The sequence below is a fragment of the Rousettus aegyptiacus genome, unplaced genomic scaffold, assembly GCF_014176215.1.
Source record: "Rousettus aegyptiacus isolate mRouAeg1 unplaced genomic scaffold, mRouAeg1.p scaffold_m13_p_4, whole genome shotgun sequence".
Classification (NCBI taxonomy): domain Eukaryota; kingdom Metazoa; phylum Chordata; class Mammalia; order Chiroptera; family Pteropodidae; genus Rousettus; species Rousettus aegyptiacus.
Window position 1 is genome coordinate 874,358 of NW_023416307.1, and position 14,042 is coordinate 888,399.

At 61.7% G+C, this 14,042-nt stretch overlaps 1 protein-coding gene across 4 annotated transcripts in view; it reads right to left on the reverse strand.

Moving 5' to 3' along the window:
• MX2 (MX dynamin like GTPase 2) overlaps positions 1-14,042 on the reverse strand; it is a 28,177-nt gene extending 14,135 nt beyond the window's left edge. Inside the window, exons 1-6 of one of the 4 annotated variants that reach the window (XM_016138223.2) lie at positions 13,916-14,042; positions 7,880-8,195; positions 7,141-7,333; positions 5,640-5,780; positions 5,251-5,405; positions 1,985-2,123 (exon numbers count right to left, since the gene is read on the reverse strand). In XM_016138223.2, the coding sequence (XP_015993709.2) occupies positions 1,985-2,123; positions 5,251-5,405; positions 5,640-5,780; positions 7,141-7,333; positions 7,880-8,125 (874 nt within the window). In that variant the 5' untranslated portion in view covers positions 8,126-8,195; positions 13,916-14,042. Of the gene's footprint in view, positions 1-1,984; positions 2,124-5,250; positions 5,406-5,639; positions 5,781-7,140; positions 7,334-7,879; positions 8,196-9,732; positions 9,752-12,924; positions 13,848-13,915 lie in introns of those variants that run through there. The other 3 variants (XM_016138225.2, XM_016138224.2, XM_016138226.2) reach the window with 3 other exon arrangements.

Consider the following 14,042-nt stretch of genomic DNA (forward strand, 5'->3'; position numbering starts at 1 on the left):
AGTCCCTGCTCGGGGCGAGCAGCCATCGCCGCCGTCCCTCCCCACGACCGCACGCCTCCCGCGAAGCTGAAACTCCGCGCACTCAGCAGCTCCGCGGCCTCTCTCCCCACCCCCGGCAGCGCCCCCTCTGCCGTCCGCCTCCGCGAATCTGACTGCTCTAGGCATCTCACGAAAGTGGAATCACACGGCACTGCCCTTCCGTGGCCAGCTTATTTCACTCGGCATCGTGTCTTTAAGGTGCTGGCACGCGTCAGAATGTCCCTTCTCTCTAAGGCTGAGTAATACTGCACTGTGGGTACAGGCCGCATTTCGCTCACGCGTTCGTCTCCCGACGGGCGTTGGGTGTGCTTGGCCTCGGCTATCGTGAATGATCTGCTATGCACCCATCTCGCTTCCTCGTTAAACCCAGCACACTCTTCTCCCTTTCTACGCTCGACCTAGAAAGGACAGAAAATCGCACGGATGTCATCAAGTTGTTTAGGGTTATGCCGAGGTCTGATCGTGTGTACTCTGTGACCGCAGCGCTCCACGAACATTAATCCGAAGTATTATTAAATTTCCATAGAGCTATTCCTATGCTGCGTATTTTGGTCACCAATAAGACATCCCTAGAAGCTCCTGGCTGCGAGAAGAGGAAGCATCTGGACTTACGGTGACTGGTCATTCAGAAGTTGAATTTTCCCCGGGGTTCACTGTGTCGCGGTGCCTGCAGGACTCGCCCTTGGCAGACAGTAAAACACCGTACTTGAGGCGGAGCGCCAATACTGACCTCTCTCCTCCCGGGCTCTTGTCTGGGAAACGACCTCTATGGGGAGGTGTGATGACTGGCGAAGCGATAACGGGTGGTAACGATGCAAACAGGGGCGGCCGTCACTGGCGAGGCGCTGCTGCGGGGGCGGGGCAGTTCTCCCGGAGCCGCCCGGCAGCCCCACAGGCGGGTGTTACCGTCGGTACCGTATAACGCATGAAGGACTCGAGGCCGGGAGGGTAAAGGTGCTGCCGAGGCTGTGGAGCCAGTAGGTGGTAGTTTGTGCCGGGCGGTTTGTGTTCTTAAACCAAGTTCCCTGTAATGCCTTCTGGGTTGACATGTTTTTAAAAAGAAACCGAAGACACCCTCGTTCCCCGAGGAGAGTTCTGTTTGAATATGAATCCTACGGTGTGGAGAGCGGGGTGCAAGCTGACAAGGTCCTTGCAGTGTGTGAGGTCAACCAAGGGTTGCCCCGCCCCCCAGGTGCTCCTAGAATGGGCACTGGGAGCTGATGGGGATCCAGGCGGGGCTGAAATGCGGCCGATTGCAGCAGTGCGGAGGGTGGTGGGGATAATCTCATGTTCGCCAGCAAATGTGTGAAAGCGACCCGCGCAGGTAAAACCGCGCTGTACTCCGTCATCGGTGGAAACTGAGCCTGCCGATCCCAGCTTTCTGTCTTCTTTCTTTCTCGGTCTCCATCGTTCCCACTCGGGGTTATTTTCCAGGGCGGCGCTGGACGTGGCCGGATCTACCGCTGGCTGGACGCGGCTCCGCGGACACACGCGCTGCACCGTGAGCCGGGCAGCGAGTCCGCTGAGGCCTCGGGAGGGTCTTTGCCATGCGCCCCGGGTGCTAGGAGCGTTACCCGGGGAACGGCAGGGCCGATGGGCCACTTGCTCCTGTCTGGGCCACCGTGGGAGAGCAAAGGAGGCGGGTCCCGTCCCCCATCCAGAATGGCCCACGAATGCAAATGAGGCAAGAGAGGAAGGCGGTGGAGAAGCACAGTCCGGAGCCCTTGGACCCTGACCCTAGTCTGACCCCGACCGGAAGCAGCGGTGCCGGGGACCGTCTGCGGTGCACGGAGGCGCCCGAGCCCGCGGGGCTTCTGCCGGCACCGCACTCGGATCTAACGCAGGGTGTGGGCGTCGCCAGCAGCGGACCCAATTCCAGAAACGCACATAGGTGAGCCCCGCCCCCCGCCACGCCCGGTCCGCTGGAAGCGCGGTTCCTTCTTACCTATGGTCCTGTCTCCGTCGGGGTCCACCTCCTGAGCCATGCTCAGGGCCTCCGTGGTGGCGATGTCCACGTTGCAGGGCACCACCACCAGGTTGATGGTCTGCTGCCTCTGGATGTACTTCCTGATGAGCGCCTTGATCTGCGGAGGAGCATGTCTCCGGTCACCCGACAAGGCCTGTGGCCCGTGTCCCCGTGAAAGCCGCTGTCCGCCCAGAGCGGGGCGCAGCGTTCCCTCCTGACCTAGGGAGCTAGCTCTCCATTGACGTCCTACTTATCCCTCAAAGCTCATCACTGGTACCTCTCCTTTCCCGAAGAACGTGATTCTTAGGGTGGGACTAGACCAGGACTTCTCTCCAGACCCCTCCTGGGTGGCTTTCGAGATTATGCCTTCTATTAGCCTCAGGGGCCCAGCGGCGCCCTTGGGGGCCCGTGACATCTTGCCGCTGGGTCCTGGACAGTGCCCCATGTGGCATTGCCCAGTGCCTGTTCACCACTGGGCTCTGAATCAAAACTATCTTTTCTCTTGTCTAGGCCTACTATCAATGATCCTCTGCATTAATAGTATCTTAGAATTTCTAAGCAGAAGAGAGATGTAGGCAACATAAATACTAAAATACTAAATTTCAATAATATTTTCCCTCCACGGAAAAATGATACCCACAAACATGGAAAAGGCTGGCACATATCGTCGTGTATTTTGGTAAAATTCATACACAATTTTGTTTACACGATGTCCCATCTTACTATTGTAAGTTGCACAAGAAGATCGCAGAGCCACAGAATAGGAAATGTGCATCACACAAGCACCAACTAGCATCAAGTGAACAATTAATCCCTGGAGTCAAATACAAATGACAAATACAAAAGTCCCGATTGGGTCTTGGCCATGCAAACATCCGAGCAAAGTCGTGACCGGCCTTGATGAGCAAGCTTTAGCGCGGATTGTCCTTAGGCGAACGTCATTTCCTTGCCGGTGCTTATTGCCTCTGCTACAGCCAGGAGACTGACTGTCCTGCCGACGTCTGCGAGTGAACAGATCACATAACCCGGATTCTCCACGTCAGCACTAGTGACAGTAGGAGTTGCTCTTTGCTGTGGGGCTGTCCCTGTGCACCGTGGGATATTTAGCTGTATCTCTGGTCTCTACCCACCGGATGCTGGGGTCACCCCCTGTGGCGTGGAGAGGTGACTTGGAGGCTGTCCACTGGGTGTGGCCGCCAGGTGTGGGGCGGACAGGGCTTGGGGGTTTGGGGAGCTGTTGGGTGCCAGGTACAAAGGCGCTGAAGGAAAACCGATGGGAGGGGCCGAGGGTGGAGGGGTTTGGGATGAACCCCAGGGCCCTCTTACCAGTTCTCACCCCGCCCGCTTCCCTCTGCCCCAGCCTCTGGCAGCCACAAACAAAGGCATTCTGTCAGCTTTCCCCTCAAGTCCTAAGTGTCCCCATTCTCCCCCGCAGTTTGCCCTAAGGGAACGTACTTTCCCTTGTCCCCTTGAAGGCTGTTTTCCCACTAAGAAACCGTCAGAGAGAGAGGAAAACCAGGGATGTCAATGAGGTGAGAAGCTGGTCTAGAAGCCAGTTGCTTGAGGGAAATACTGGATGAAAGTGAACGATGGCTGCTAGTCATTTGTTTTTAGGGCAGCTCTGCCTTTGGTGAGTAACAAGGGAGTTTTACCGTGCTTACAAAGTCTTTTTTAGTTCGTTGTTTCAGAAGGTCCTGTTTTTGCTTTCCTACTCTTTCTTATGGGTGATCGATTCCTTTTTCAGTGTCGTTTATAACAGAATCCAATTAGAAGCAAAGTAACTGGCTAACCCAAAACGTTTGGGGACGTTTGGGGATGATTCAGTCAGCTTAGTGATTATGGACAGCCCCTGCCAGGAAATAATAAGGGTCAGACACAGAACGACGCCCTTCCGGTCTAGCTTGCTAACCAACAACAGAACACATTCTCGTTGCAATAATTTAAATGGGGATTTTAAAGAGAAGGGAAGGGATATGGAACTCGGGGCAGGATTGTTTTCCTCCCCAGGTCATTCGCAGTGTTTTGGCACACCCAACTTCCTCACCTAGGGTCCTTCCCTAGAGCAGGCCGGGGCGCCCACTCGCGCCTGCCGGGCACGCTGTCACAACTCACTGTCAGTTCTTGATCAGCCCCAGACTGTGTGCGGCGCGGATAAGGCGCTGGCGATGAGCTAGAAGTGGAAGAGCGGAGGAGGACCCAGCCCAGGGGGGTCTGCGCGGCGCTCGACCGCCGAGCACCGCGGCTGCGCACGCGCACGCTCCGCGCACAGCCAGTCGGTTCCCGGTGGAACCGTTCACGATCACAGTGGCCGGGACGGGGCCTCTGGACTGCAGCGCAGGACGCCCGAGTGGCGGGAGCTGCCGCACGCTCCGAGGCCACCCCAGCGTCCTTCCCGCACTCCGGAAGTTCTGCCAATTTGACGGATGAGGGTAAGACTACGGGATCAGTCACCTCACTCCATAAGGAAACAAGCGAATGACACCGTCCCCAGAGACAGAGAATGGAGGTCTGCGTTCCGAGAAAGTGACATTCACCTGCCCGCGGTCCAGCCCGGACAGCAGAGCTAGCAGGGGCCCTGCCCAGGGGGCTCCTGGGGCTGCCACACGTGGGTTTGGCTACAGTTGGGTTCCGGGCACTGCCAGTGTCCCCCATGAAAGGGAGGAGGGCGGGCAGGTGACCCCAGTGCGAGGACAAGCGGTCTCATCCTCTGCCCTCCCCACCCCTCCACTCCCTGGACCCCACCCCCGCACCTTCCTGTCTCCTTGGTTTCCGCGGAGCTGGCTTAGCAAAGTTTGACAGGGCTGGCCTGGGGACAGGCCTTGCCGGAAAGCCACCTGAGACTCAGCAGCCCAGGGAGAGGCGTTCTCAGGCAGCCTTAAGTGGGGAGGTCATTGGCAGAGAAGTGAAACCCACCAAGGTCACAGTCCACGTTCCGATGACCTTACGCAGTGTTAATTTTTCAAAGATTGTGGCTAAAACTGGCAGATCCCATGTAAAGATCCACATTTCTGGCTTCCTTTGAGCATCGGGACAGCTGGTGACAATGGGCCCACATCCCCACACAGCAGTCAGCCGGGGCGTGAGCTACCCCACGCACCTCCACTCGCAGAGTCAACGTCCCTGTCTGCACGACCAGCCAGGTCCGGTGGGGCCCTGAGGGGCGGCCCAGTCTCCAAGGTGGAGGGCCCATGGGAGCCTCCCCGACCCCTCAGCTGGGTCTGTACCCCAGTTCCAGAGAGCCTCACCTGCACCCCGATGTCCTGGGGCTGGTTGCCCACGGCCACCCTGGCGATGCCGGGGAGGTCGATGAGGGTCAGGTCGGGGACCTCGGGCGAGGTGATCTCCAGGCTGATGAGCTCGTGGCTGATGCCAACGCCGTTCCCGGCTATGATGTTCTGGGCTGCAGAGCCCGCCAGGGGAGAGAGCCGGGGTCGTAATGAGCCGGCCATCCGAACGGCTAGGAGACCATTACCACGCATGCGCGGCCCTCCGGGTGCCTCCCACAGCGCTGGGGGCCAGAGAGGCAGGACAGAGGGTGCGGGGAGCCACGGCGGGCAGCAAGGGCTCAGCACGTGGGAGAGGAAGCCGGCGAGGGCGCGGAGCAGGCCCTAGCGCCGCCCGCACAGATGCCCACCTCTGTGTATTTCCTTCTCCACCTGCGAGGGGACCTGGATCTGGAGCTCCGTGTCGCGGTAGCTGATCCTCCCCCTCCACGGGGCCTCGATCGAGAGCTGCTTCTTCAGCTGCAGCACCAGCGGACACCTGGTCGTGATTCCTGAGAGGGAGTTTCCCAAACACCCTAAGTTTCCTTTCCAATGAAGTGTCTCAGGTGCCCTACGGTCTTAACCCCCCAAGGAGCTGCCCCAGTGTCCCCAGAAGCCTTGTCTAAATTCCTGCCTGATACAGACCCCCGTGGCTCGTGCCCAGGCCCTAGGAGCACCTTGGGTGTTGGCGGTGGGACCTGCGTCTGCCCGGGTGACGGCCCAGGAGAGGGAGGGTCGGAAGCGCGTTGGAAGCGCTGGGCTCTGCCCGGAGCTGCGGGGAAAGGCAGTGAGAGCCTGGGGGAGACGCTGGACGCCCCGAGGAGGGCCCCGAGCGAATGCTAAGGGTATGCTTTGTGTTGGCCCCCGGCGGGGCGGGAGACCCTCCCCATGCCGCTGGCACCAGGGAAGGCGGGACCCGGCCCGAGCCTCCGGGAGCCGGGGCCTGCTGTGCTGTGACCGAGCCCTGCCCGGTAAGACAGGACTGTCTCCTCCTCAGCCCGGGTACTCGCCCTGTGGCACAGGCCTGTTGCTGGCATCGGGGCTGCCCACTCGGTCACGCCTCTCCCCAAAATGCCGAGGCCAGGGCGGAGAAGAGGAGGGCCTGTCCCGAGTTCTTACACTCGTGCGTCAGGCGGCAGGACCGATGGGGACCTCACAGGGCCGACCGCCGGCTCTCACGGACCGGCTGCCTGTGGCCCTGAGGAGCTGGGGCAGGCGCCTGGCATGCGCGCTCCTGCTGGGGGCTGTGCAGGCCTTCGGCGTCCGCACAGCCTCCTCTGTGCTGGGGGGCGGGGGAGGTGGGGCGTGGGCCTGGCGAGGCTGAGCCAGTTCTGGGGTTCTGGGGGCCCTGGGTTCTGGCCGCGCGTGGCCAGGGGCAGCGCTAGCAGGCGGTGGAGGCCAGCGAGGGGCCAGGACAGGCCCCTGCAACGCTGGAGCTCTTTCCCTCTCTTTTCCTTGATAATCGTTTTACTAGATTGAACAACGGCTTCTTCACACACACACTGGAATGTTTTTTAAAGTAAGACGTGTCCTGTCACACCACGATCCCGCTGTAACAGCTCCTCAAAACGTTGAGAAGTTCTTCAGAAGAACACGTCCCTGACACAGATTCAACGTGACCTGATTCGGGGCCGACGATGGCCGTGGCCACGTGGAGGTGGGCTCGGGCACGAGGCCGTCGTGGGACGTCCCGCCCCTGTCCCCTGAGGCCGAGCACTCGGACCCACGCCGTCTGGGGCCTGCGGGAGCCGCCCTCCGAGGCCCTTCCCGGCGGCCTGTGTCCGACGCCACCGGTGCCCCGCGCCCACTCTGCGGCCTGCAGGCGGCCGGCCGTCCACAGCGGGCATAGCTGGCCAGTCCATCCGTGCTTACCGCTGCCTCTGGGGAGGGCGACGCCCGACAGGGCCTCCAGCACGGAGCTCTTGCCCGAGCTCTGGTCCCCGATGACCGCGATGGCGGGCAGGGCCAGGTCCTGCTCCACGCCCAGGGCCCGCAGAGAGTCGATGAGGTCGATGCAGGGGCGGACCTTCTCCTCGTAGTGGCTGAACAGGCTGGTCTCGGGGGCCTGGGGGAGGCAGAGCGGTCTTTGCACCCTGGGCCTCCGAGGCAGCCCCGCCGTGGGGCATTTCCTGCGGAATCCGGGCACCTCCCGGGCTGAGATGCAGACGGGGGGACAGAAGGGGTGGGTTGTGGCTGCTCCCGCCGAGGGCCGCTCTGCCGACACAGGGCTGTGGGGCTGGGGCGGGGGGCTCGATGGAGCAGGGAGAAGGGCCCGAGAGGCAGGGGCTTCCAGCCTGAGGGGGCCCGGGACCTTGACCCCGGGGGTGCCAAGCCGGGGCCAGTGGGGACGGGGGGGCGGGCTGGCCGAGCTGACAGCAGCAGGAGGAACTGGAGGAAAAGCTCCTGGAAGGAGCCCCCAGGACGTGGAGGGGAAGCCCCCAGACTCGTGTCGAGGAAGGCCTTTGCCGGGTGTCTCTGGTGCTTGCTGCTGGGGACAGCTGGGGACCTTAGCACTGCTGGTGAAGGCGGCGGCTCACCTCAGCCACTCGCCGCCTTCCCTCTGGCCGGCGGCCGGAACGCGTCCTGCCCAGGGGTCCCCGCTCCCACTTACCTTTGTCTCTTGTTGGTTCATGTCTTCTGCTGGCAGCGGAGGGGTCAGCGTTAGCGAGTTGAAGTTCTTGGAGAGGTTAGCGGGGTCCTTGTCTCCCACCGGCAACTTTGGGGGGAATTTCATTTGCCTTCTTCCGGCAAGGGGCAGGGGCTGTGGCTGGTAGAAACTCATTTCGTTTTTTGGACAGTGTGGGGCGGACCCCTGGTTGTGCCTCTCTTGCAGCAACAGCTTGTGGGATTTGGGCATTAGCCGGCAATCGGCCGGAGGCGGTGGGTCCCTCCCCGCTGCTCGTCACCTCCAGTCGTCCTGACAAGTTCTGCAGAGACACGAGATGTCCCCAAGTGGTCACCAAGCGGTCCACCTTGCCAGCCCCAGTACAGCCCACTCCCTGCACACAGACACGGGGGAGCCCCGGAGCCCTGCGCGGGGTCCCCGTCTGCAGCGGGGCTGTGGGCGGCAAACGGGTGCAGAGGACAGGCGGGGTCTCTAGGGGCCCTGGGACTTGAGGACGCGGACGCCACATTTCCACGAGAGTCTGAATGTCCCGCTGTCACTCCTGCTGGGCTCCGTGACAGACCAGTCAGCAGCACTGTCAGAACAGTGGGGTACGGGGTGCTGGCCTCGCTCGGCCCGCCCCAAGGCACATGTTTTGTTTTGACACACGGGATGGTCCCGTCGCCTGGCGAAGTCAGGCCTCGGACCCCAGCCTCTGCTTACACAGCCCCCGTCCCCTAGGAACAGACGGATGCCGTGACGAGTGGCGTCCCCTCCGCGCCCGCCCCCCCAAGCTCATGTCCCCTCAAACTGTGAATGTGACTGTGTTTGGGAAAAGGGCGTTTGCAGATGTGAATGTGGTGAGGATTTGGAGAGGAGAGTGAGCCCCAAATCCAGCAAGAGACGAGCAGAGGGGGACAGGAGACAGAGGCCGAGACCCCACGACGTGGCCCGAGGCCTCGGACACCGAGGAGGGCGACATGGGACAGCGTCCCCGTCACAGCCCCGGGGGGCGCTAAGCCTGCCGGTGCCTGGAGCTGGCACTTCGGCCTCCAGACTGTGAGACGGCCCATTTCTGCTGCTTTAGGCGGCTGGGTTGGGCTCTTCGCTGTGGCAGCCAGCAGTTAGGACTCTCGCTCCGTAGGAGGGACCGGAGCCTCCAGGCCACGCCTCCCTGTTCGCTGGACTTAGCAAAGCCCACGCTGTCCTCTGCCCTGGACCTGCTGGACCCCTCAGTCACACCGCTTCCTGCCTTCCTCGCCACTGCATGTCGGTGCCAAATCTGACCACGTCACTGCCCTTTCCACACATTCCTGTGGCCTTCTTTTCAGAACCGAGTCTAGAGTCAGTGCGCCCCCCCCAACCTAGGTTTCTGTATTTAGGCCGTCTCTTGTCTGAAAGCCAGGAAAGGCGAAATGTCCCCTTTCCTGCCAACGGATGTGCACGGTCACAGCTTTGCGCAGGTCCTGGCCTGCTCGAAAACTGAGGTGTCGTCCGCCCCTGCGCCCGTCCCCTCGAGGAGTACTTACTGAGGTCTGTTACGGGCTGGATTGTGCCCCCCGCCCCACCAGATCGGGATGCTGGCGTCCCCGACCCCTGCACCTCGGAGTGTGACGTTGGAGAGAGGGTCTTTGAGGCACCGATAAGGCACCACGAGGCCATTAGCGAGGCCTGACGCCCCGTGACTGGCGTCCTTCTGAGAAGAGAAAATTAGGACACAGGGCTGGCCACGTGGTCACACAGGGAGAAGACAGCGTCTCCCAGGAGGAGCCTCAGAGCGGCCAGTCCTGCCGACACCCGGATCTCAGACTCTGTCCTCCGGACCAGGGGTCCCCACCCCCTGGGCCGCGGGCCGGTACCGGTTCATGGCCTGTTAGGAACCGGGCTGCTCAGCAGGAGGTGAGCGGTGGGCGAGTGAGCGAAGCTTCATCTCGATTTGCACCTGCTCCTCAGCGCCAGCATCACCGCCTCAGCTCCGCCTCGGATCATCGGGCATTAGATGCTCATAGGAGTCCCGGTCCCTGGTGCCGCAAAGGCTGGGGACCACTGGCCTAGGGGAAAGGGAGACAGTCTAATCCTGGCACCCTTGCCCTTGAGGGCGAGGAGCCTCAGAACGGAACTACGTGTTGTCACAGTGGCCTGTGTCATGCTCCCTGGCTCCTGTCCACTGAGGGGTAAGGGGCTGGAATCCACCAACAGGACCTTGAGCCAGAAATCCAGAGGAAGAGGTGGTGCCAAGGGTGGTCAAAGGCTGGATGGCAGAGGGGACCGTGGCGAGGGCAGGAGGGAGACAGAGCGGGGCAGAGTCTGGACAGCGGGACAGCCGGAGGGAAAGGCGAGATGGGTTTGCACCATCCCGGGGCCTCTACCTGTGTCCTGGGTCACCTGGGCACTGCCGGCCTCAGTCCTGGGTGAGGACAGAGCTGGGGGGACGGCGGCACCGGAGGACAAGCCGCGAGGCCCAGCCGTCTCTGCCGGCCTGGCCAGACTCCTGATTCAGGAGTGCGGCCTGAGCTCAGTCCCCCCACTTGCCGCCAAACCCGACCCTGCCGTGTGTCTATCCACCATCCACCCAGTCCCGCGAGGGGCTGGAGGCAGGAGAGCCTTCATCCCAACGTACACAGCCAATTGCTGGGTACGTGGGACAGCACCCCGTCTGCTGAAGGGACCTCCAAACTGTGACGGGGACCCTGCAACACAGACAAGCCCCACGGAGACTCAGGTGAGCAACAGGATCGGCCAACGTGCGGCCGACGCCCTGGTGAGCAGTGGTGGGTTGATAACGGAGAAACGCAAAGCCACTCGGATTCTGGGGCGCACAGTGGGAGCACCGTGGCTCCCGAAGCCGCGAGTCGCCCTTCCAAAGCTGAACCACGCGGGGAGCTCGGGGGGCGCTTAAGCTTCGTCCCCGGACAGATGTAGCTCAGTCACCGGGGGTCTGCAATGCTTGCTGGAGGTTCCCGGGGGTCCTTCGAGCACCAGCAAGGATTCTCCAGCATTCTGACGCTAACTGCAGCTCCCCATCTCCCCCTCACGCGCCGACCCACAGCGGCCTCCTCCTCTCCCCGCTCTGCGTGGCCATCAGAAGCCTCCCTGGCTCATTTGACCTCTCTGGGGGTGGAAGTGAGTGGAAGGCGGGGGCCGAGGTCACGTGGACCCAAGAGAAGCCTTCCCTGTGGGGACTCAGCCTGGGGAACACTTCTCTTTGGCAGGGGGCACGATGTCTGTATTCTCCTCAGCTCAGCTCAGCTCTGAGTGCCTGACAGGCACTTAGAGCAGGCTGTTCAGGCTAAGGGAGCAGCCTCAGAGTGCCTTCCTGAGCAGGGTTTTCGGTCTGAACCTCTTTAGCAGGAAACAGGGGCGGGTCACAGGTTCTTTCAGACTCTTTTGTTTCTTAATTAACAAGCTGAAAATCAATACCTCATAAGCGGCTTCAGGGAGCCAAAACTGTGGTCGCCTCTACACCCTCAGGGTTACTTCCTAGTTACAAAGAGGGAAAATTCGTTTCCTGGGGGCAGGGAGCAGGCTGGACTAGGGGTTTCCAAAAGAGTAAAAGCGCTGCCCGGGGGCAGGGGGAGGGGTGAGTAGGACGGGCAGGACCCAAGACTTCACTCGGAGTGCTGGGTGCTGGGGTACGGCGCAGCTTCGCCGCACTGCGGGAGGCTCTCCCCAGGGATGCGGACCTGGCCGCAGCCTGCCCAGAGCCAGGACTAGGCGAAGGGGAGCCAAGTGTCCAAGCACCAAAGCCAAGAAGCCCCCCGCTCCCAGCAGATGCAAGTGCCCCCGGCACTTCCCACCCCCGCGAACCCCTTCCCAGGCCTCGGGCACCTCACCATTTTTAAGGGCCCATGCTCAGGACCTGGTAGTGCCCTGAACAGGCCCGGGGGCTTGTCTGGGATGTGATTCAGGGATAATGAAGTATTAGCTCACACACTCTGAACCAGGTGAGTCTTAGAATAACTCATCTTCTCAACCGCCCCAGGACGGCAGGAAGACCGTGAAGCCATTTTACAGATGAGGAGACTGAGGCCGAGGAGTGAGCTCACTGCTGGGTCCCTTCGGTAGGAAGCGGGGGCGCTATGACGGCCATCTAGGTTTTGATTCCCATTGCCCCGTGGCACCTTCTCTCGTGCCCTCTCGCGCTAATGAGGAATTCGTTTCTCAGAGAAGCAGAATGTAACACCAAAAATCTGGTCGGCTGATTTCGACACGGTTTCCGGGGAGGATAAAGGGAGCTGTGGCTCCTCCTCTGTCCTCCCTTGCACCACACAGGCTCCTCCCCTGAACCCCGCGAGCCCCTCCACTGCGCCCCGTGGGCCGGTGAGGGGGTGGGGAAGAGCTCACTGTCTGGGCGCCTGGAAAATCTGCCCAAACTGATCTATGTTCTGGGTGGCAGGGTGGCCTGAATTTCTTCCTCCTGCTGGTGGCATGACCCGAGAGGCCACCGCAGCGTCCAGAGACACCTCCCCCGGTAGTGGGTGCCAAGGGGGCGGCACGGAGCAGAACCTGGAAAGGCGAGGCGGGCTCTACGCGGGTCTCAGAAGGAAGCCCCCCGCCCCCCCCCCCAGACCCTGACCTCCGACTTCAGCCTCCAGAGCTGGGAGACGTCTCGTTTCTATTGTGTAAGGCACGCAGTTTGTGGCACTGGGTTACGCTGCCCAAGGACACTAACCCGCGTGGATCGTCCCTGCTCTGTCCCCGAATGCCACTCGTGGCTGGGAGACATGGCATCGATGTCTTCCCCTCATTAAAACGGAAGGCGTGGTTATGTGGCGCTGTGCCTCGGCCGGCAGCTCGTGTCCTGCCCCTCAGGAGATGGCGCGCTCCAGCAGGGGCCGCCCGAAGCCCCCAGGCGTCGGGGCTCCTGTTCTGACACCACTTCCACGAGCTCCGCTCCCCAAGAAATTAACTCAGTGCTGACACCCTCTACCTGGAGACAGCAACAGACTCCACAGGTCAAAGGGGTCAGGGCTCCCCAGCCCCGCCTGTCCCCGCCCCCAGCCCGCCCAGCCCGCCCAGCCCCGGTGTCAAGGGCGGGTCCAGCCTGTTACCCCTGTTTCTGACCCCCTTGGCTGGAGATCGGAGGTTCTGACGAGCCCCCTGCTTGAGTCCCAATGGTTTCCCAGCAGAGGCTGGGAGCTTCCATGCCGTCCTCCCCACGTCTCCGCGTGGCCACCAGCCCAGAAGCCCGCCAAGCCCCTTCCTTCTGGGGTTTCCTGGGGGCTCCAGTCACAGGCACGATTGATTAAATCGGTGGCCTTCAGCGACGGGTTCAACCTCCAGCCGCCTCTCCCCCGCCCAAAGGTTGGGAGGAGATGACTTCCTAATCACCTGACTTGTTCCCCTGGCAACCAGCCCCACCCAGCCAGCGCCAGGCCCCACCTCGTCAACATAACAAGAGCCGCAGTGCGCAGTGGGGAAATTCCTCTGCTTCTGGGCTCTGTGGGAGGCCCGGGGCGGAGTCCACTTAATCCTTTTTTGTTGTTGTTTTAACAATATTTGTCCATTCTGCGGTGTGATCGGCACCATGAATCTAGTTACCATCCGCCCCCTCCACCCCCGCCACGCACGACATTTGTTTTCTTGTGACGAGGACTGCTCAGATCCATGTTCCGAGCGACCGTCGCACAGGCGACGCTGTGGCACTGATCCTGGGGGTGCCGTGAGTGGCGTGCTGGCCGCGGCCCGTCTCCGTCAGCTTCTTAGTGTAAATCGCAGAGTCCCAGAGCGCAAAGTCCCCACCAGCCCGGAGGCCAGTGCTCCGGGGACGCTGAGCCCAGCTTCCCAAGAAACTCCCCTGTGTGGCCACGGGGCCTCTGGCCAGATTCCAGCAGCGGGGCACCCTGAGCACCCATGTCCTTTGTAGAATGTGCCCTTGGGGGGGGGGGGGCGTCTTCCGGAGAGCCACACAGGGCAGCCTCAGAAACTCCTCTTTGTGGCCCTGTCTCCTGGACCCACCAGGGTGGCCGGGAAGTGCTTGGGGAAGTCACACCTGTAGCCTCAGTCCTGCGAGCCGCCCTCCCCGCCCGGCCCCGCTCTTACCTGAGCGCGCCTCTGCCTCCGAAGGAACAGAGCCGCCAGCCGGGCACCTCGCCCTTTTTATCGGACGTGCACACCACCCCCTGAGCACTGTTTCCCTCTCCCCAACAGCGGGAAGTGAAACCAAGTG